General features: G+C 50.0%; 1 protein-coding gene across 1 annotated transcript in view; it reads left to right on the top strand.

Moving 5' to 3' along the window:
* The window catches only part of FLT1 (fms related receptor tyrosine kinase 1), a 159265-nt gene extending 136061 nt beyond the window's left edge, over positions 1 to 23204 (top strand). The window contains exons 21-30 of the mRNA XM_033104221.1: positions 2589 to 2745; positions 3177 to 3274; positions 3979 to 4101; positions 5706 to 5817; positions 7354 to 7453; positions 12456 to 12561; positions 12840 to 12982; positions 14972 to 15056; positions 17194 to 17288; positions 20277 to 23204. Coding sequence (XP_032960112.1) covers positions 2589 to 2745; positions 3177 to 3274; positions 3979 to 4101; positions 5706 to 5817; positions 7354 to 7453; positions 12456 to 12561; positions 12840 to 12982; positions 14972 to 15056; positions 17194 to 17288; positions 20277 to 20478 — 1221 coding nt within the window. The 3' untranslated portion in view covers positions 20479 to 23204. The remainder of the gene's footprint in view (positions 1 to 2588; positions 2746 to 3176; positions 3275 to 3978; positions 4102 to 5705; positions 5818 to 7353; positions 7454 to 12455; positions 12562 to 12839; positions 12983 to 14971; positions 15057 to 17193; positions 17289 to 20276) is intronic.
* The last annotated feature ends 298 nt before the right edge of the window (positions 23205 to 23502 follow it).

Genomic DNA, 23502 nt, shown 5'->3' with positions numbered 1-23502 from the left:
GGAAGTAATAACAGAACCCAATTCATGGGACTGCTGAGAATTCCATTCAGTTAAGCACTCAACAAATGTTTCAGTCACCATCATCATTAGTGACCCACAGAGATAGAAAGATCGGGTGAGTCCAACTTAACGGCCACTAACCGGTATGACCTCTATAATTGATCAAGAGTCCAACGTCTAAGAATGGTGCCCATCTCTGTCATGTGGGCAAGAGTTGTCACAGGGCACACAAATAAGAACCACTGGACAGCTGGCCCATTCCCTCATCTCAAATTTTGATCCAACCAAAGGCACGGGTATTCTAGACTGGAACATACATGCAGGAACATATTTTCCCTAGCTTTAAACCATGCTCCCTCATAATTAGAGTCTTAAAGCTGAAAGGGATCTTTGTGATCAGCTAGTTCAGACTCTTACATTAGAGATGTGCCCAGAAAAGTCAACTGATTGGCTTAAGGACACATACTTAGCAGGAGATGAAGCCGGGGAGAAAGAACCCGCTTGCTTGTCTCCCCTTCCAATGCTTTTTCTGTGCACTACATTGAATAAGGAGGAAAAAAAGAAAAAGAGGAAAGTGGTGCCCTGCGCCGAGAGCGGTGCAAACTCCCTTCAGTTCTGAAATCCTGGACTGGCTTCAGGAAGAACGAAGCCAGCAGAATACCCCAGGGACCAGGGCAGGATGGAACGTTTGGGTTCGTGCGTCCTTTGTTTTGAAGAGTTTGCTTCCTTCTCAGGCTATATTTAATGATTCGCCTCCCTGTTGGTGGAGCCTAGTGTTTTCGTGGAAAACACATGGCTGTATTTCATATTTGGAACCTGAAGGAATATAAAGAGAAGGTGAAGGAAAAATCAAAAGGGTAAATAGAAATGGGATATTTCATTTTCCAAATAAATTCACCAGGATCCTTAAATATTATTTGTAATAAATTCATTGTATTCTGCCAAACTTCCAAAAGTTCAGTAAATCAACCTTAACTTAATAGAAATAGTTACCAATAAGCAAAGCTGAATATACCATTGATTGGCAGTCAGGAAGAGGGTGAGGGAGCTTGAGTTAGGTCCTTGGAGACATGCCCCTGGCTATGACTTCTGGGAAAGTGAGGAAGAAGCCTGCCCAGAGCGTGTTGTCAGGGCCTTGAGCCATGAGTGGGCCTGTCCAGCACTTTCCTCTCCCACACCCTTGCCAGCACTCTTCCCCTGCTGCTGCCTTCTGTCTTGGGGAGGGTCCTGTGAAAAATTAACTTCCAGTCCCCAAATGAGCAGAATCAAACCTAACTGCCTCAGGGAGACACAATAACAAAGGGTTATATTCTTTACCTGCTCTCAGGTAAGTCACCTGGGTGGCAGTAGGTGTTCGCTTAGAGGCCTGCCTCCCCTCCTGCAGCACAGGAAGGTGTCTTTCCTGGGGGCAGGAGCCTGGTACCTGGCACACTCGCAGAGTTTGTCAGGCTGTCCCTCCTGAAGCTCCCTCCTCTTTCCTCTGCTTGCTCCCACTGTGCCCTCTAGTGGAGAGATCACCCTACTTTGTGACATTTCTAGGAAAAGCCAAGGAAGGATGGCCAGCGTGGTTAACCCTAGCACTGCCACAGCATGCTGGAGGATCGAGGGACAGCCCTGAACCCCAGTCCCTTTCAGCCCCCTGTTCTGCCATCTAGCAGACTTGAGCCTAGGTACATGGTCTTGTCATGAAGCCCTGGGTGTGCTGAGTTTCTATTGTCACAGTTGTTAGATGAATTACTAAATGTGGTAAATTTTTTCCGGTTCCACATGAACATCCAGAACCAACGACTCTTTTTCTGTGAGTCAAAACATAACAGGATGATAGAGCTTTCCACATGAGAAAAATGAAACCCAGAAAAGTAAGGTGATTTGCCCAAGATCACATGGGTAATGGAAGAACCAGATTACACATCAGGCCTTGGATGCCCAGTCCAGGACGAGAGGCCTTTTCTACCCTTGTTAGGATCAAACTGTATCTTTATTTTCACTGGAGGAAAGAAAAAGAAATGTTCCTTCCCCAAGGAAACCAGAGAAATTGGTAACTGCAACCCTCTCTTATTACTCCTCACAGGGATCACAAAGTGAAGCCCCAGGTTCACTGGGGAGCTTTTTCTGACACTCATATCATCTTTCACAAGATGGCGTGCAGTGTGGAAAAGCGGTTAAGGGCACACAGTAGAGTTGGCCAAACCCAGGTTCAAGCTTTGTCATTTACTAGTTGCATGTGACTTTGATTACTTCACTTCTCTAAACCTATTTCTTCATGTATAAGCAAGAGCTACTTCATAAACTTGTTGGAAAGATTAAATAAGAAAATGTACCTAAGATTCTTACACAATGTAAGTGCTCAGTAAATGCCAGCTGCTATTAATATTCCTTTATAGCTTACCTAAGAGGCTGTCTACAGGGCCAGTCCAGAACAGGACAGACTCCACAACCCCCAGGAGTAGCCAGGTGCCCGGTCACCGTAGGTCCCTTGCTGCTAAGTTGCCTGTCCATTTTGTGGAATGACACTCTCCCAACACAGGTGACTGCCAGCTTGAGGGACTGTCTTCCCTGTTTCATCTGTGTCCTTGGTCTGTTCAAAGGATGCAGCATTGCACATGGAGCCTAAGAAGGAAAAGATGGAGCCAGAGGAGGAGCAAGTCAAGAAACAAAGACTAGATAGTGTCACCAGCAGTGAGAGCTTTGCAAGCTCGGGCTTTCAGGAAGATAAAAGTCTGAGCGACGTGGAGGAAGAGGAGGGTAGGTATTAATTCCTTCCTGTCCTACAGTCGGAGATATTTTTACAACATACTGTGCATCTCTGACATTTTTTTCTTATTTATCACCCTAATAAACATCCGTGGGAGACTCGAGGGGCAATGTCCCGAGGAGATAAGAGTTGAATTAAGATTATTTACAAAGTTACTAATTTTGACAGGGAACTCTGTGCAATTGTCTCCCCTGGGGCCTTTTGTCTTAACGCATCTTCCCCCGCCCCCTACACTCGGGTGAAATGGGCTGGAGGCCTGGAAAAATCTCTGATACTCATACTGAAACTCAAATGCTCTTGAAAATGACCTCTGATCCACTTGTTGGTTTGTTTTATGTTTTGCTAACATTGTTCCAATAAGCTGGGACGTGGCAGGATAACAAGCGCCATTACAAACAGCTCCGGTTTTAATGCTTTCCAGATTCTGACGATTTCTACAAGCAGCCCATCACTATGGAAGATCTGATTTCTTACAGTTTTCAAGTGGCCAGAGGCATGGAGTTTTTGTCTTCCAGAAAGGTCAGCTTTGCTCCTTACTGTTGTCCTTCTTTGCCAGGCCTGGACATGGGGACACTCACATGGACACACACATGTTTGCTATAAATCCACTTTTTTCAGTATTTCCTTATACTTATGTCCTTAAGGAGAGAGTAAACATCACGATGAATGCCTTCCTTTATCCTCACATGAGTGAGGAGCTTTGACAAGGACGAGTCTTAGCAGGAGCTAGAACTGAACTGGAGAGGAAAACCTCACCAGGGTTCGGACTGGAGACACCTGCTCCCCACTCCCCACTTTGCCCTCCTGCATCTTTTCAACACTGACCCAAGTCTCAGAATACACGACTTCACAGGAGGGCTTCTGTTGGCCCATCCGTGTGGGCCCCCCACCCACTGCTGCTGGAGCTCCACTGCTCAGGATCAAAGGTTGGGGGCCTTTGGGTCCCTGTGAGAACTGGATCGCCGGCTCCGCTGACCGGGACGTTCACTGTCCTACACGATGGTAGCCGAGCAGCCTGGAGCTGAGCCTTGGCTGCGGGGCCTCCAGGGGCCTGTGTTTGGAAAGAGGCGCTTCGTGTTTATGGTAAAGGTCCGTGTGCGCCGGGGGTGGCTTCCGTCATGTAATGGGTCCTCACATGAAGAAGAATAATGACACTGAGAGCCGCAGGAAATTAGTCAGGTGGATTAAGGAAACGCATTGATTATGCTACTGTTTTATTACAGTGTATTCATCGGGACCTGGCAGCTCGAAATATTCTTTTATCTGAGAACAATGTGGTGAAGATTTGTGACTTTGGCCTCGCCCGGGATATTTATAAGAACCCCGATTATGTGAGAAAAGGAGATGTAAGTCCGTTTGGTGTTTATTTGACTCATTTATACCCTACCATTTCTAAAGCGCAGCCCGAAGCCCATGGTAAATATTTACACTTCCTCGGCAGTGGTCCCTGACAGCCAGCGTGTGCTTTGTGAAGACGGGCAGTCCAGATGGGCTGTGTTCCAGAGCGCCCTGTGTGGGGCTCGGAAAGGCCACCTCTCCTGGTTCTGTCCTTCCCTCCCTCCGGGTACCCGTCCCCTGGGCAGCGCTGCCTGAGATGGCTAACCTGAGAAGTGTTTGGCGGGGCCCTGGGGAGACCAGCTCCTCACCCCCTTTGACTCCTGTGGGAGTTTTCTGAACCACAGGACAGAACAGCCTGGACTCTTTCCCACAAATGAACCCGGATGATTGATTCAGCAGGTGGATGTATCTCAGGAAAGGGTGGGGGCAGGTATTAGTATTATCTTGCTAGTGAGGAAACTGTCCCCCTCCCACGGCTGCCTTCCACGCCCGGCATCCCCCTGCTAGCTCACACCCGCTTCTCTTCCCTGCTTGTTTTTGGACATAGTGTTACATTTCACTTTTGTGGGTGACCTCCTGTGTCCTCTCTTCTCCGGCCGGCACCGTGAGGACTAAGCCTGTGTCTGGGCTCTGCAGAGGACTCTGCAGCCCTGGTTCTCAGACTTAGTGAGCAGCGCACCCCCCGAAGGGCTTAGTAACTGCAGTGTGCCGGGCGCCACCCCCACGAGTTCGGATTCTTTACCTCATGGTGTGGGTGACACTTTCCCTTTCTGACGAGTCACCAGGTTTTGTTGACACTGCTGGGCACGGACTGTACTTTGAGAACCACTGCCCCACAGTCGCTTTTTATAAAGGGGGAAAAAAAAGAAACTAACATTTTCCTACAAGCCCTGATTTGCAAAGATGGCATTACCTATGTGTCTGTCTGTCCTTCTCTTCTGTCCATCTATGTCTCTTTCAGCCTCTCCCTGCCCCTCTCCCTTGCATTTTTCTCTTTGTCTCTCCGTTGTCTCATACTTCCTGTCAATTCCATCCATCTAAAGTGGCAAGGCCTATCTCACTGGGATTCCTGCTACCACAAAGAGAATAAAAATTTGTCTGCACACCTGAAAACCAGCCCTGTGGTCCTTTAAATACCGTCTCGCACTGTTCTTCTTTCCTGCGTCTTTGCCCACTCCCCCCATTCAATGACTTCTAAAATCCTGTGTTTTTACATAAGAATGCCCTTCAAAATCCTCCTTCTTAAGAAAAATTCCTGGAAATCACTGATTTTCAGGATGTCTTCTAATTCAGATCACTCTTTTTTCAGGTCCCTGTGGAGCAGGAGTGGGGGACTAGGATTTCTTACAGAGTCATGGAGTTAGGGCACGCCAGACATAGGAGGGGCTTCCTAAACATTTATTATCTTCATAGGAGTCAGTACAGCACACAGCTCTCCCTTTTAGTCGAACACTGCATGTTAGAAGAGTTGTCTCCATGTTAGGAAGCCATAACTGCTCTAGGAAATGATTTCTGGGCCAAGTGTTATCTGAGAGATGACCCCACGGGCACTTGGGTTGAATGTGCTTTGTTTGCATGTCCTTCTGCTCAAGGCCCCCTTGCCCTTTTCTAGACTCGACTTCCTCTGAAATGGATGGCTCCTGAATCTATCTTTGACAAAATCTACAGCACCAAGAGCGACGTGTGGTCTTACGGAGTCCTGCTGTGGGAAATCTTCTCCTTAGGTAAACCTGGGGCGAGGAAGAGATCACATTAGCCCCGACCCAAATGTCTGCTGAGTGTCCCTTGGATAGATACAAGCTTTAGTTCAGCATGTAAAAGAACTGAAAGCCCTCATAGAGGCGTGGTCCACACCGAATCCCAGATGAGGAATGAATGGTGCGTGTATGTGTGCCCTGTATCATAAAGATGCTTTATACAAACAGCAACAAGGCCAGACCAGTATTAAATCTGCAGTCAGTAGTCAGTTTTACCTTCAGCAGTCTGGCTACTCCTGTCTCTGTCCTTTGCCCGCTTTACCTAACTCCTCAGACACCCGGATTCCTAATGCCCTCCCTTCAGACTTAGGAACAGCCCCAACAAGCGCAGCTCGCCCAGTGTTAGAAACAGGAGGCCTTCTAGTGCCGTTAATATTACCACAGCTAGTATGAGCCTTGGGCACGGGTTTATGTGGGATGAACAGTGGGGACACTGGCTGTATTTATTCTGCGTCCAGTCACATCCACTACAGGTGGCTAGAAACCTCGCTCAGGGCCCCGAGTGCACAGCTGTGCACAGAGCCCACATCTGCTCGCAGACACACTGGTGCTTAGAGGCCTCCCAGTTGTGGGGTCTAGCCAACAGTCTTTTGAACTTTGCCAAAAATTTGCCTTTCAAAGCAAATACAAGTCACCCAGTAACATCCCTGGTTTCCTGTAATGTGTGAAAATCATTCCCCTGCTTTCGATGACAGGCACCTGTTGCTTCCAGTCTTTGAAAGCAGCTTGGCGGCCACAGTGGCCCCGCAGTGACACAGCGCCAGCACTGCACGCCTCCCAGCTGCTTCTGCTTCCGACCAGCAGTAATCACTAGAAAGTGCAGGCAAACAAATGCGGAGGTAGACAAGGTTCGAGGTCCGGGACAGAGCAGACTGGGAGGCCGGACTCACCCTACCCGCCAAGAATCCCCCTAAAAAGAAAGGTTATATGGGTGCTGGACAGTAACACTGGCAAGAGGCAAAGTCTAGGTCCCACTGGCACCCCCATGGCAGCCCCGGCCACACACCAGCCTACTCCTGGAGCTCAAGGCCCCCCTTTCTCTCGGGCCCATCACAGCAACTAGTCTCCCAGTTCTATGAGAAGTTTACAAGAAAGGAGTGAATTAAAATCATTCTCACTGAGGAGTGAATGATCCACAAGTGACCTATTCCAAGTACAGTGGCTTTTTTAAAAGAAGCTCATTAACCCAAGGAATGAGCCTCTAACGATGGGATTTGTTTAGGGTTCCTTGTGGGGAGCGGGAAGGGACCCTTCAGATGACACCCTCTCTCCTGAACAGACAGGCGTAGCCCTAGGAACAGCGTGGAGACATCAGACACCCAGCACCACGCGGCCCACCCACTAGCAAGGATTTGCTAAGCTTGGGTGTGGGTTGTACTGTGCGTGGAGATCCATTCCAATCGCTGGCAATTTACTGCTAAACCATCCCTGTAAAGGGAGGAAAGGAACACTGAATTGCCCCCTCACTGTAATGCGCCTGTGCTTGCCTGTTGTCTCACGCAGGTGGGTCTCCGTACCCAGGAGTGCAGATGGATGAGGACTTCTGCGGTCGCCTGAAGGAAGGTGTCAGGATGAGGGCTCCTGAGTACGCGACACCTGAAATGTGAGCCCGCGGACGCCTCCACCCCCATTTGGCAGCTCTCACCCCACCGGACACCTCAGAAAGGGGTGCCCTTTTGGTTTTTAGAACCCCAGCTCTGCTCAGCCCCTGCCAGGCCCAGCTGTTCTGGGAGTACCTTCCAGAAGTGAGGCATTATCCTAGATCCACCCTCACCTACTTGTTCTCTCTTGACCACTGACATGACTTTTTAAGGCCTCTGGCTGTAAGCTGAAGTTAGAGATTCGATTTCTAGGTATGAATCCAGATAAAACTAAGAGACCACCCAGGAACTTGTCCCCACTCACAAAAGGGGAGCCAAAAGGGACTGAGGGCTAGAAGCCACTACTGACCAGTCCTCCATCCACACTAAAGACCAACAAGGGGGTTCGGTTTGGAAGGCAGGGAGAAGAGGTGCAGGAGAGGAAAGGGGGGGTTTCCTGCCGGAATTAGTAGTTACGCTCCCCAGGAGGCTCCCTGGGCTATAAGACTTCTTTAGACTGGTTGTAGGAACAGGCTCAGCAGCTGTCTGGAGCTTCTTCTTGAAGTGGCTCCCTGCTGTGAGGTCCTGTCCCTCCAGGAAGATGACAGGCTCCAAGGGAAGGCTCTCTCCATTGTTCAGACCTTGCTCGCCTCTCTGGGACACTCTTTCTTCCTGAAGCGTTTGGACGCTTTGCACTTTGCGCCCAGAACAGGAATGTGCTGACACTGGCAGTTTTCTTGAGCTGCTGACAAGGATTTGGGCCTCTCCAAGGCGGCACCACCTTTCCTGAACTGGCCGGGGCCCTCCCCATCCCACCCACACAATGGGGTCCTGTCCGTAGCCCTGGGATGGCCTTTGGGGCGGAGTCAGAGGGAACGAAGGAAGTGTGGGCTTGGCCAAAGGGCAAGGTCGCTGTCTCCTTCTCATCTGGAAAAAAAGGCGAGGTCAGACCCAGGACCAGGGCGAGGAGGCAGGGACTCAGGCCTGTGAAGCAGAGTTAGCAGCCAGCGAGCAGTGGGGAGCGGGGCCTGTTCTCGTTGGTCTTCCTTGTGTCCTTATCAGGAAAGTGCAGGGAGCTTGAGGCCAGGCTCCTTCCTGAGAGCGAGGCAGATAGCTTAGCCCCAGGACTGCACTGGGGCTGTAGAGGGGTAGGCGTGGGGAGTTTTTTAATTACTTGCTTCCTTTTACGTGGTGGAGAAAGGCCAACACCAGGAGATCTGGTTTAAAATGAGGTTACTTTGCACTGGAGAGTTTTCTAAGTGTTTCCCCACCGCAATGGTCTCCTTTGAATTTCCCAGCAACCTTGAGGAGCAGGCAGGCAGATATCATCTGAATTTGGTGAGTAATGAAGCTAAGCCTCTGAGAAGTGAACGGACGGACGTGTCCTCCGTCAGCTAAGCAACAGAGCAGACAGATTTAGAAGGCAGTCCTTTGAGTCACAGGACTGTTAAATTAGGAATATAGCCCACATTCCTTAGAAGAAATGTTTCTCTAACATGTCCACTCATACTACGAGTTAAATGTTTCCTTCCACTTTTCACATGATCTGAAAATCACAGGAGGACTTTCTGTACTAACAGTACTAGTAACAACTGCAGTCCTTAAATAGCAACATTTAAAAATGTTTAGTAACTAGTTATTTAGTGCTTATTAAGTGCCAGATACTGTTTTTAGCACTTGGAACATATATTAATTTTCCCACTGCTCATAACAACCCTATAAAGTAGGTACTATTATTATCTCCATTGTACACATGAGAAAACCAAAGCAAGAACCTTCTAAGTGACTTTCCACGTTGCTAGTACGTTAAGCAAACCCAGCCTGAGTCCAGACCGTGCTACAGGCTGTGTCTCCCATTCTTTTCCTGCTTCTGGTCCAACATAACTCTAGGTATAAAGTCATGTCCACTTTGGACTAGAAACTCCCTCAGACTTTATCAAACCTTCGCGTCTTCACATAAAACTCTCCGGGGTAGCACTTGCACCCCACACAGCCCACAGAGAGAGAAGGATCATTCCTCAGTTCTGGGGGGTTATTTGGAAATTATAAAAGGTAAGAAGCGGCTTCATAAAATGTTGGTTCAGAAGGCCAGAAGTCAAACCTTCAGCCATTCTCGAGCATATAAAAGCTGACGGAGAAATGTCCTCCTTGTTTATTCTGACAGTGGGAAGGCCGGGGTAAGGACGAAGTGCAGCTCTCAGAACTGGGATTCTGTGACCTGAACTTGGCCCAAAGTGCCATGCACTTGGGAAAGGAAGCTCTTCCCACAGGCCCCTCGCTCCCCATTCCAAGCGGGCTGCTGGGCTGGCTGCCTCTGCTGTCCCTTTATTAAGCCTATTCGCGTCGTGATGTCAAACTAACATTGGGCCCTTGGTTTTCCGCCCAGAGCCTGTTTAATCAGATGCTTTCGATAAGGGCATAAGCAGTAAATGGATTGATTTTTTTCTTCTTTCCTTGGGTGTCTGCTGAGATGATTTGCATTGAATTTTAGGCAAGAGAAGTGGAAACTGGCCATCAGAAAGCAAGAATCAAAATAAAACCCAGCAAGTAACTGTAGGTGGTCCCTCCTGCTGGTTCCTGTGCCTGGTCCTCGCATCTGCCCAGGCCACTTGCTCAGTGTGACATGATGCTGGCTGACATAAGCCTGGGGCCGCGGACCCAACACCCATTTTCAGGGCCCCCTTTTGTTTTCCCGGTTCAAGCCTTGCTTGCTTTGGCTTCCTTGTATAGATTGTCTGTGTATATGTTGAATGTTCTTCCAATGGCCTCCAAGAATGTGCTCGTTGCTAGTGATGAAGGAGCCCCATTAAATTGCCCCAGGGCGGTGGCACCTGATGTGGCCCCCGCAGCACACTCACTGAAGGGCCCTCACGGCGCTCGGAACCTGCTGACCCACTCCACACCCCCTGGGAGTTAGGCAGAGCAGGTCCAGTAACTGCAATGCAGGTCAGGAAGGACCCAGGGTCACGTTCTGAGAAGAGTCCTGACCCATAGGTTTGGACAAAGCTGGGAGGATTTGCGATTCAGACAAGTGACCTTTATGAGCTCCTGTCCATTACTCGGAGACTTAGGACATCTGCTGAGTGGGTGCGTGTCAGAAGGCAGGACTTCAGTGCCACCTCCCACCTGTGCGGAAAGCTTGCTTTGGAAGGCCAGTGCCCACATGGGACCACCACTTCGCGGGGTTCCAGCTGAACTTGAGGACACGTACACCTAAACCACACTGCTTTGCCTCTCAGAATTGTTTTTATTGAATGGTACTGTTTGCTGCTAAGGCGTTAGCCAACATGGAAAGACAATGTACAAGGCAGTCCCATGAAGTTGTTACCACCCGGCTGGTCGAGATGGTGAGGGGCATGTAGGAGAGCCTCCTCTCAGGGGCCCATTCTGGGAATGGCCATGCCTCTTCCAAGCAAGCTCCTGACTTGTGCACCATCTAATGAGTAGGCCTTCTTTGCAGCAGCTGCCTGGGAGCTTAGGGCGTTGCCTCTATCAAACCACCCAGAGTCACGTAAATTTTGCATATTAACTTTGTCTGTAGTTTCACCTTTTTTATCTTTATGTTACCTTCTCCCTGATATTCTTCTTTTCTGTTTTCTTTAACCTCCCTATACTCTTGCTGCCTTTACCAGCCACTTCATACACCTTGAAACAAAGTAGGGATATTCTTAAGAGATGCTTGGAGCTGTTGGTGCAACCTGAGAGCACGTCGCTAAGAAATGGCAGAAGTCACATGAGTGCTGGAGCTTCTCAGGCTTTTCTAGCAACACCCAGGTCCCAGCAATGTAGTAATGTCTGCAGTATGGCTTAAGAATTCGTGGAAGGAGCAGCTTCCTCTCTTCGCAGAGACCTGTCTAGCTTCCTTCGGCAAATCTTTACTGAGTGTTTGTATGCCAGGCCCTGGGCGGGGTCAGGACTGTGGAGATGAGGTCCCTCCCTGCCCACACAGCGCCTATAGCCGGGTGCTGACCCAGCGCCAAGTTCCAAGCTTTTGATCCGACTCGGTCAGTGTCCTCTCTAGTCCAGATCTCCTGTGAGAAGACTCTACTTACAGTAAACATCTCTTGAGAGCAAAGAGCCCAAAGAGTAAATCCTTAAGCCAGCGTGCAGGGCTCCGGCATGTGTCCTGCAGGGTGGGGGGAGGGGCAGGTAGAGATCTAAACTCCCTGCAGGCACCACCAAGAGCAGAGCCCGGCCCCTTTACATCTGAGATGTCAGAGGAGAGGGATCACACAGGGACCCTGCTGACAGTTAAATCCCAGGACTAGATACAGCTTCTGTAACTTGAAGACAAAACGTTTTCATGTCCAGAAGCTCAGCCTGTCCTTTTTGCCTTGAGTGACAGGAAGCCAGTTTGTAATGGCAGCTTTGACATGCTGGGGGGAAATCAGCCACATGCAGGGAGCATGCACACAGCCCAGGGAAATACAGCCAACGTGGACTTCCACGGTTTGGAAGTGACATGGGTCCTGCAGACAGGGCCTTCTCCACTGGTGTCCACTGTGAGCTCAGTAGTGGAACTGGGAGAGCTGGGAGAGGCCACGTGCTCCTAGGAAGCTTGGGCCGACCTCCCGGGCACACTGGTCACCCTTTGAGATTTGTGTCTGTGTTAACTTTCTACTTTTAAGGACGTTGTCCTGCTTTTGATGGTGAGGGAGGAGTGCGACACTTTGTAGGCACATGAACAGTGGCGCCCCTCCCCAAAGAGCTCTGCTTTCTTCACAGAAGACCACCCTTCCCCTCTGCAGGGACGGAGCCATTCCAAAGAGCTGGGGTTGTGGTGGGCCCTGGAGGGTGCTGTGGTAGTCTGCCTGGGTAGACATGTTTCCCACGACCAGCAGGTCCTGGCCATGTTAACAGCCCTTCTCTTATGAGTTGGTGCTGCCCTTCCAAACCTACAAATGAAGGCAAACCATCATCTTTACATGCATGACAGCGCCCATCGCTTTGCTGATGTGATACGTGGGGTGATGTATATAGCTGCCAGTGCTCTCCAGCTCTTTCTACTGTGCTTTCACCCGACAGCTATCAGATCATGTTGGACTGCTGGCACAAAGACCCCAAAGAAAGGCCAAGATTTGCAGAACTTGTGGAAAAGCTAGGCGATCTGCTTCAAGCCAATGTACAACAGGTAAAGCTAAATTTATCTAGAATATCAGAAGCCAAATGCCTTTGAATGTAGGTCAAGGGGGTTTTCACTTGTTGTTTTTAATAGCTATTGATAGCTGAGATTGGCAGTTTTAAAGAGTGTGTGTGTGTGTGTGTGTGTGTGTGTGCAAGCATGCAAAATTATTTTTGCAAAACACAGCTAAGATTGTGGAAATGACATAGTTGAAGCTAACATAATGTTTCACAGAAATAGTTTGAAGTAGAAATTTGTCAATTAGAGCTGTATCTTTGGTATTTTAGGATGGCAAAGACTATATCCCACTAAACGCCATACTGACAGGAAACAGTGGATTTACATACTCAGCTCCCGCCTTCTCGGAGGACTTCTTCAAGGAAGACATTTCAGCTCCAAGGTTTAATTCAGGAAGTTCTGATAATGTCAGGTAGGATATCTTTCTTTTCCCAAATTTATAGTATATAATTTTCAAACATACAGAAAAACAAAGCCTACCTCCTAATGTAACTGTAGCTAACGTTTAGCCCTATTTTGCACATATCTACTATATCCGTATCCATATCTCTGTATGTCGACGCATTCTCTCGCGTGTGTGTATTTTTCTTTTTGCTGAACCATTGGAAAGAGGGCTTAAGGCACTGTGACACTTTACCCCTAAATACTTGGGTATGTATCTTGTAAGAAGGACATTCTCCCGTGTAGCCACACCAAAATTATCACAAAGAAATTGATAATTCTTTAATATTGTTAAATAGTCAAATTTCTCCAAATGTCTTTTATACCTTATTAAAAAAAAGAAAAGCAGGATCCTATCAAGAATAACACATTGCAAAAAAAAAAATTAAATAAAAATTTAAAACAAAAACAGATAACACATTGCCTTTAATTTCTTTAGTTTCTTTCATCTATCTTATTCTAGAATAATTCTTCCATCTGTTTCTTCCCCAATGACATTGACTTTTTCCATGAGACCTTAGATAAAACTAAACAAGCTGGATTTTGGTTTCGTGCCTGATAAACGGACATATCTGTCATTACTGCAGAGGAAACTGGAGAAAGGGGTGAGGGGAGAAATGTTTGCCGAGTGCCTCCAGTGGCGGTGGGGGATCAGCATGTTCGTACTAATGGTTACACGGGTATCACACGTGTCTAGTACTAGTCACACGTGTAACACACGTCATTACTAATGGTCCCATGTGTGTCACACATCCAGTTCCAGTGGTCACGCAGACCGCCGTGCGGTCGGCACTGTGCTAGGCTCTGCGCCTATACCGCTCCTTTAATGCTCCTGACAGTTCTCTGCAGGAGCTGGCACTGTCCTCTGACAGGTGGAGGGCATTGAGGCGCCATGGAGGAGAGCTCGCCAAAATTGTGCGGCTAGAAAGTGGCAGGATAGAGCTTCTAACCAGGTTTTCTGACAGCCCCTTCCTATTCCCATGCAGTCAGAACTCTTTAGGCCTCAGACCATCCTGTGGACCTTCTAGCATCTTCATCTGCAGTAGGCACAACCCCACGCTCTGCCTTCAGTTCAGCCAAACTTGGCAAGTGACCAGGGAAGGCATGGGGAAGAGCTGCGACAGTCTGAAAAGAGTGACCTCTGCTTGTGACAGGCCTGGAAGCCCATGGCCAGCCCGTTTGTGGCGGTGGGTTTCAGGTCTGTAGCACTGCTCATACTTTACAACCAGCCCAAAAAGCTAAAACAGTTGAGTCGTCATTCTTAAAGATAAGAAAACTAGCTTGGATGAAATAAATTGGCAGGGTCTGACTGGGTCAGAGAGGGGTGGGGAAGGAAGTGACAGAGTTATTGGGGCCCTGCCAGTGTGTTGCTCAGCCTTGGCCCTAAGAAATGGGGCCTGGCAGATGGTGACGGGGTGTCAGGGTGAGAAACTCAATCAGTAGGTGAACTCGTCTGACATCTGACAGTCCTTCCTAACGCATCGCCCACAGCAGGTCAGGAGGCAGCGCAGGGAAATCACAAATACTAGCCCTTTCTGTAAGCGCAGAGAACATACCTAGTACTCAGTTACACCATTACATCAGCTACGTGACCTCGGCGGGTCATTTTATTTGTCCCGTCACATCCTGTCAGAAGTAGGCAGCTACATGATAAAGTCACATCACTTCTCTGGGCATCATTTCTGATTCCACAAGGGACCAGAGGCCTATCCACTATTCTCTCAAGCATCCCTCGGGTTTTGCTCGGAACTATCCAGTGTGGATTAGCAGCCATGGGAGGAAGTGGCGTCACTGCCAGGACCCCAGGGGAACACAGCAGGAGAATTTCAGCCTCAGGAGCAAGGTGACTCCTTCTGGTATTTAGGCTCATCTTAGCTGGGATTCAGTGCCCACGGTCTCCTGACCAATGAAAGCTGAATGCATTTTCCTGTCCTGATTTTTCTGTCTGTTTCCTCCTTAGATACGTAAATGCTTTCAATTTCATGAGCCTGGAAAAAATGAAAACCTTTGAAGAACTTGCACCAACTGCCACCTGCACGCTTGATGTAAGTATTGGAATTACACGCTCGATGCCCCTCAGTAGGACCCTTTGCCAGACTCCATCCAAACAAACTCCAGCAGTCTGGCAGCTCTCAGTGAGCGGGGGCTGACATGACAATTTCAGGGGGACTCACAACACCCAGCTATACAGCGCTCATTTAGAAGTAGGTAATTCCGGAGTTTGAAGATGGCTCAGAATTCACTCCATGGCCCAGGTCCTCGCCTGGTTGTAATTTGTCCCTTTGGAAACTTCACTCTGGGTTTCTAAACTTCTTGGCTATCAGTGATGGAACCCTGCTTTCCAGGGAGTAGAGGAACGCAAACCTGTGAGTGGCTGGTGAGTGGTGACGTCACAGGCAGTGCTCCCATTTGGGCAGCCTGAGACCCAGAAGGGGTATCCAGGGTCTGTACCCAGGCCTGTGCTCCTCCCTACTGAGGGGAGGCTGGACAGCGTGTTCCCACCCAGTCACCCTGCGAGGAGCAATCCCAGCGGCCCGGCAAACAAGAGGGCTCAACCAGTGTGTCTCTCTAAAGCTCTGGAACTTGGCATTGAGAGAGGACGTGGAGGAGAGGGCGGGAAGGGCGGGAGTGCCGTGCCATCCAGTCCCCTTCACTCAGGTGACCTGCAGGTGAGCACTGTTGCCACTGAGTGGGCTGGAGATGCTGGCTCCCAGGACGCGCCCCCACTCACTGAGTCAGTGTCATGCAGGGTGTCATGCGGAGTCTCTGGTCCCGCTCCCCGCATAAGAGCGCAGGACATGGTGAGGCCAAAAAGGAACACCCACGGAGCCGTAGGTAGGGGAGTCATACCACTATATTCTCGCTGGAGGCTGGGTTGGAGACACAGGAAGTAGGAGCCACACTATCCGCAACCTGCCGTGCTAACTGCAGTCCGCTCTTGCTAGCTCAGCCACCATCTTCTTGCGAGCCCCCTTTTTTCTGCTAGCGTAGCCACGGCAGTTATATTAGTGGCCAATGGCTCACTGGTGACAGCTGACGGCCAACTAGCCACAGCTGATGGCCATCCAATCACAGTTGATGGCCATTTACTACCTGAGCCAGCACCTTTCCACGTGAGACCAAAAGCCTGGAAACTGCACTCCTGGCTCTGTCCCCACAGTCAGGCTTTGCACCGGCACAAGGGCCCCAGGGGATTCACCTGCACGTGAAAGTTTGAAAAGCATCCGTGATGCCCATGTCTTACAGAGGGCCTGGAAAACCAGCTACAGTGCAAACAATGTGGCCTGTGACATAGCACAGTGTGGGGACAGAACCAGGAGAGCAGTTTCCAGGCTCTCTGCCTCACGTGGAAAGGTGCTGGCTCAGGTAGCAAATGGCCATCAGTTGTGATTGGATGGCCATCAGCTGTGGCTAGTGGGCCGTCAGCTGTAACCAGTGAGCCATTGGTCACTAATATAACTGCCATGGCTACGCTAGCAGCAGATGGTGGCTGAGCTAGCAAGCGGGGATTGCAGCTAGCAAGTGGGGTTGGTTGGTTGGCAGAGAAGTGGACGGCAGGTTGCAGATTGTGTGGCTCCTGTTTCCTGTGTCTCCAAACCAGCCGCCAGCGAGAATATAGTGGTGTGACTCCCCTACCTATGGCTCCGTGGGTGTTCCTTTTTGGCCTCACCATGTCCTGCGTTCTTGTGTGGGGAGCGGGACCAGAGACCCCGCATGACACCCTGTATGACACGCTGCATGACACACCATCACCGTGAAAGCACCAAAACTTCTTCAAACACACCAGATAAAGAGGAAAAGATGAGTTAAACATTTAAAAACCTCACAACTAAGCTGCAGAAAACAAAGGTGGAGTAGCTGGAAATTTTGTTTTGCTGCTTCGTTTTAAGTCTAAGGGTGACACTGAGCAAACATGGAAGATCTCCCAATATCAGCCTCCCCGCCCTCACGCGGGAGGAGCTCGGCGGCCTCACAGGCCTCAGAGCCAGTGGCAAGAGGCATTTCTTGCAGCTGAGCAACTTTAGAATGGTCAGTGTAGAGACAGCGCTTTGTCCTCGTGGGCAGGGCTTGCGGAGGTGAGGACAGCTGGAGTGACTTGGGGGGGCATCCCCCAGGTCATCCCCGACTTGGCGTGGAGCCCTCTGGCCAAGCAGGAAGTGTGACCTCTTCCCTTCCCGCCAGGATCTCCGGGTGGACGGAGAAACTCTGCAGACCTCTCCGCTGCTGAAGCGCTTCACCTGGACCGACAGCAAACCCAAGGCCTCAGTGAAGACCGAGTAAGGGAGCTGGCTACCTTTCCGTGGTCCATGACGGAGGGGCGAGGAGGAAATGCTGGGAAGGGGGGTTCGTGGGGATATTTGAGGGCTGGTCGCCCTCCTGAACCACAGTGTCCAGGCAACGCAGAAAAATACTATTTTTCCCCAGAAAGGCAGGAAGGAGGACATAAAATCAGACATGAGTATCGTGCTCTAGGAAGGAAGACTGGGGCTTAAGAAGAGAAAATACGCAGAAAGCCTCAGGAGACACAGGCAGCCTAACCCATGGAGCACAGTGCCCAGGCGGAAGGGAACCTCCGTGCCCTACTGTGAGGACAGAGCTGCAGGGGCGGGGAGGGAGGCTGGCCCTTATGAGCCCCGCCCGCAGCGTTTGCACAAGGGTCACGTGCTGTTTTCCAGGCCTAAGACGTGCAGCCCTGAGACCCATGCCTGTTTGACCCTGGCCGACTCCCTCCCTCCGTCCGGTGACCCCCTGACCGCCACTGTCAGAATTATGTAGGCCCCGGTTTTATAGTGCACTGCCCTGCGCATCATTTCGGGGTCTCTGCTGGTCCCCACCTGGTAGTGCTGGGCGGGGAAAGGCTGGGCCTATCAGGCACCCTTTCCTCCCTTCCTCCCTCCCTTCCTTCCTTTTTTCCTTCCTTCCCTGGTTCAAATGCCTGCCTGTCTCACTGCAGGCAGCACCCACGCGCCTCTTGCATCTAACTCAGGAGTCAGCAGACTTTCTCAAGAGGCCAGAGAGGAAACAACTACTCAGCCCTGCACTGTAGTATAAACACGGCCCTGGGCAGTGTATAAGCAGGGAGGCGTGGCTGTGTCCCGATGACCTTGATTTACCACACAGGTGGCGGTGGCCAGTGGGCACATGAAAAGGGGCTTAGCATCGTTAGTCAGGCAAATGCAAACCAAAGCCACAGTGAGATGTACTTCATACCCCTGGGATGGCTAGGATCAAACAGTTAGTGTTGGTGGGCATGGGGACAAGGGGGAGCCATTTCGGCTGCCGTGGAAATGTGAAGCGGTGCGGCCACTCCGGGAAACAGCGTGGCAGTTCCTCCAGGCGTTAAGTGGAGTCTCTGTAATCTAGAGGCTTCACTCCTCATGTGTGTACCCGACAGAAATGAAAACATAGCCAGACAAACACGTGGATACAAATGTTCACAGTAGCACTATTCATAATAGCCCAAAGTCGAAACAAGCCAGATGTCCACCAAACTGGTGAATGGATAAGTAAATGCAGTATGTCCACACACGGACTATGACCTGTCAGTGAAAAGTGTGCGGTACTGATACACGCTACAATGTGGACGAACCTCGAAAACATTAAGTAAAAGAAGCCAGTCATAAAATACCACATACATGACTCCGCTTAAAGAAAACGCCCAGGATAGGCCAATCGCTAGGGACAGGAACAGACCAGTGTTTGTGTAGCATGTGGGGTGTGGGCTGGGGGCGTGGGGTGTGGGGAAGAGGAACAGCTGGGTGCACTAATGGGTGTGGGGGATGACGGTCGCACCCGCTGTGAATATGCTAAAACCACTGACCTGTACACTTGAAACAGGTGAGTTGGATAGTATGTCAATCCTATCTCAGTAAAGCTGTTGTTTAAAATAACAAACGGGGCCTGAGGCCAGCCCACAGGCGGTACTTGCAGACCCTGAGCTAAAGCAGCGGAGGGCGGCACAGGCCTCCCGGTGACACAGCGCGGTCCAACCACAAGTAACCGCAGAGGACAGGGACACTTCCAGGCAAACTGCTCCTGGGTGTTTCCTTTCACCACCAGCACAGCGCTGGCACCAGAGGCCGGCACCCCGAGTGCTCCGGGCACAGGTGAGGGAGGAATGGATGGGAAAGCGGAGGGTCCCACGCTCTGTGCTTCCTGTTTTGGAACACGTCAGAAGATGGGTGGCCACGTGTGTCTGTATCTTTGTGAAGAAAGGAAACCCATGCATTACATCCTCTACTTCGAGACTGAAAACACAGAACATGGAGCGAACGCTCGTCCTGCTAGTTCGGGACCACCCCAATAATGCGATGGTGTGCAGCTGCGCTCATTCTCGTCCCAGCTGTCAGAGGACAGTGACCACGAAAGGACAAGAGAAGGTTTGCCTCCTTGTGGCTGTCTTAGGCTGGACGTAACATACAGAACCCAGAAGCCAGTGTCTTCACTTGGGAGCCTTGCTCCTCATATACGGTTCCCAGATGTCAAGTGTTCTCCTCTAGAACACAAACATGAGAGGGAGACATTTGCACGAAGCTTTTTGTATGAAGCTGTTTGTTTCTTGAGGCCACTGTAACAAATGACCGCAAACTTGGTGGCTCAAAACAAAGGAACTTTTTCTCTTGCAGTTCTGGCAGCCAAAGTCCAAAACCAAGGTATTGACAGGGCCCTGCTGCCTCCAGAGGCTCTGGGGCAGAATCTTTCCTTTTCCCAGCTGCTGGTGGCTCCAGGCATTCCTGGGCTCATGGTTGCCCTCATGTCACCTCCTCCTGTGTCTGGGTGGGACTCTTCCTCTGCCTGTCTTAGGACGCACGTGATTGCCGCAAGTGATTACCTGGGTAGCTCAGGCTGAGCTCCTCCTGTGAAGTCCCGCAGCTTAACCACGTCTCTTGCTATACAAGGTGCTATCGATAGGCCTGGGGGTCTGACATCAATATTTGGGGTGAGGAGCATTTCGCAGCCTCCCACAGTAGCTAACCAGCCCAAGAACGGAGAAGGGCTGTACCCAAGTGTTGCAGTCATTTTCCACGTGGAGTTATGGATTTGCATGATGTCATCACAGCTCACGCCCGCTGACACCCAGCTGGCAGCAGAGGGGCACTGTGCAGCTCTAGCGCAGAGTCTGACTGGAGGTCGAGGTGGGGTTCAACGACCATCGACTCTAGGACAGTTGTGAATAAATGACGCATCACAAAGGAGTGGACTTTAGTGCTTGATGTCAAGAAACCGATTTTGTACATGTGATTTTTCCTTTTTGTTTTCTTTAGCTTGAGAGTGACCAGTAAGAGTAAGGAGTCGGGGCTTTGTGACCTCACCAGGCCCACCTTCTGCCATTCCAGCTGCGGGCACGTCAGCAAAGGCAGGCGCAGATTCACCTACGACAACTCCGAGCTGGAAAGGAAGGTCGCGTGCTGCTCTCCTCCCCCAGACTACAACTCGGTGGTCTTATACTCCATCCCACCCGTCTAAGGTTGGACACACAGCCTTATTTCTACAAGCACATGTGTATGTATGCCCCCAGAAAACTAGCTTTTGCCAGTATTATCCACATATAAATTTACACCTCTACCATTCCACAGGAGCCAGCTGCTTTTTGTGATTCTCAATAGTGCTTTTTCCTCTTGACTAACAAGAACGTAACCCCAGATAAACAGAGTAACAGTGACAAGTGAAGACGGCCCCTGCTGAACCCTCATGTGACTCGTTGTTAAAGGTTTTTCCAAGCCGTAACACTTGCCTGCTCCTCCCCCCCGGGCCTCAGGGCACAGAGCCGTGGACAGTCCAGAAGGGACACCGGCCACGCCAGGCGGCCACACACCTTAAGCCGCCGGCCTAAGCAATTGCCTCTGGGTCCTCTCCAGATGTGACATGTAAGAAGGAAAGACAGGAGAAAGGAAGAAAATAGGACAGGGCAGGAGAAGGCCGCTGAGCTGGACCACATGCAAGGGAGAGGGTGGGGCAGGGCAGGGGAGAGGGCTGAGAGGTCCTTCAGGGGTGTCTGCAGCCCTCACCTGACCCGCCCGCTTCTGAGAGCCCTGCTGGGGGCACAGGACAGGGGGTGAGGGGCATTTTCTGGATTCTGGGAGACAAGAAAAGGACAAACACTTTTTGGAATTACAAAGCAAATTTTAAAGCTTTAGCTACAGGGCTGGTTTTCTGCCCATTCCTGCATGTGGCGCACTGTTTCCAGCACTGAGGATGGTGGTCACATCTGAGGCCAGACCACTGGCCCCCGGCCACTGAGAGCTCACCCCGCGCCCAGCTGGCCCCCTGGCCTGACACTTGGCACGAGGCTCCTAGCAAGCTAATCGGAATGAGTCTTGTCTGTTAGGGTTATGTTGGGCTTGAAGCCACATTTTAAACAAATAACGTCAGGCTCTACTTTGAGTGTCAATGTATAGTCAAGACACAACTCAGTGTTTTGTATTAACCTGTTTTGTACAGTTAGTTATAAAAGGAAGCCGAGGAGAAAATGCCGTCTTGTGCAGGGTTTTCTCTCTACCAAAATGAGGACAGATGAAATTTAAACAGATAAGGCAAGTGAAAACCCCATCTCCATACCAAGCGAACCAACTCACTGCAACAGTTGGGACCCGAAGGATAGGAAGTCAGTCGTGTTTCCTTTTTATTTAATTGGGATTCACGATCTCATGTTTGTCTCCTGGGAAGATGTGTGAGAGCATTAACCAATGTTTATTAAGCACTTTATGCTCCTTGAGAAAAAAGGTGGTATGTAATTTATGCAAGACAGTTCTACAATTGGGACTCAGGATATCCATCAGTCACCCACAGGCGAAAAGCCTTTCCATGGGCTTTGGACCTTGTCTTGGGTCTGAGGATGATGGAAAGGGGAGACAGGGTACAAAAGGGGGCCCACTGTTCAGGGTCTAAGAACCCCGGAGCTCTCGGCTGGCCGGCAGACCCCGCACCTTCTGAAGCCAGTCAGAGCTGGGCAGGCAGAGCGGGTTGTTGCTGCTGGCAGAGGACAGTCTGCTTCCGTTACATTATGCATGTAACTTAACTCTAGAACCTGAAATATAAGTAACAGAAGAATCTTTGCTGACTTCCCTGTGTCATTGTCTGGTTTCAAGGTTCTTTGAAGAGATGGAAGTGTCAGCACTTCCCAAGTGAGAGGTGGGGGTGACGGGGGGCCTGTGGCCAGCCCAGGAGCCAGTCAGGCCTCGCCACCCAGCGCCAGGGCCAGAGGGGAAAAGCTTCGTCCTTCTTCTTTACATGCACAAAGGCACCTGTGACAACTGGCAATAGTGTAAACCAGGTAACCAGAAGGGGGTTAAACATGGGGAAAATAAAAGAAGACCTCAACCAATTCTCTAGGTTTTTCAGATTGGATAGAGATCCAACAATTAGTGAAAACAAAGACAGACCTTAGCTCTGTGTGTAATGTCTTGATATCAGTAATCTAATACTTAATCATGACAAGACCTTAGTTAAAACCATCTTACCAAAAGAAAAACATCTCTTAGAACTACGTTAATTCAGTTTCTTAAAAGACTCTGGTGTGTAGACCACGTGAGTCATCAGTCAAAAATACGTTCCCATCTGGAGTCTTACCATGGAAAACTGGCAGCTTGCAGTAATGGGTGCTCTGTCTCGTTGCAAAGCGCTTGCCAGCCTGGTTCATTAAAACAGCCCTGAAAACGAAAACACTACTGCACTGCTAGGATGCTTAGAACCATTTGTCATATATGACAAAAACGGTTGGCACTAACAGTGCAAGAACCAGCACCTCCTTTCAGGATTTGAGCTAATGTACGTGTGACAGCATGTGTGGAGGGGACAACCACATGCAAGCAGTGACGCTGACCTCAGTTTTAGCCCCTGGAACAAATCCGTCCAAATCCTGGAAACTGTTACTTAGGTCTTCCAGCTACACCTGGTTTCCCAGCCCCGGAGAACGTCAAACAGGAAACAGCTCCTTGGTGTCCCCTTTTCATTGATTAAAGGAGGAGCACATCTCTGACTGACAGCGGGAGTAGCTCTGTGTGTATATATATCGCGTGTGTGTGTTTTGTGCAGAACTATTTAAGGAAACTGGAATTTTAAAGTTACTTTTATGTGGACCAAGACTATATGCTGCAGATGTTCAGACAGACACAATTTGGTCCTACATCTCTAGTCACCATGAATGTATTTTGTATGCTACCTTCATATAATAAAGTTAACTTCAAAACATGGATGTTATTTCCTTCCTGATTTGCTTCCACATGAAAACGGGTTATACATTCCCCTGGGAGTGGTAACTGGGTTCTGGGCGAGCTCATTAAATACCGATTGTTAAACTCAGCACTGCGAGAGCGGGCCGCGCTTCCTCTCGATACCACAGCATGGCCGCGCTAACAATCGGGACGCTGGGAGAACGAATTCCCACCAGGCAGGCTGCCCAGAAAAGTAAACACTAAAACGAGGAAGATCAGAAGGAGAAGGCACAGACCGAGTGCTGGCTGCACATGAAAGTGCCCTCGATTTAAAAAG

This window comes from Rhinolophus ferrumequinum, chromosome 4, assembly GCF_004115265.2.
Source record: "Rhinolophus ferrumequinum isolate MPI-CBG mRhiFer1 chromosome 4, mRhiFer1_v1.p, whole genome shotgun sequence".
In the NCBI taxonomy this organism is placed as follows: domain Eukaryota; kingdom Metazoa; phylum Chordata; class Mammalia; order Chiroptera; family Rhinolophidae; genus Rhinolophus; species Rhinolophus ferrumequinum.
The sequence above is the reverse complement of the archived record's forward strand: the minus strand, read 5'-3'. Positions and strand labels throughout refer to the sequence as shown.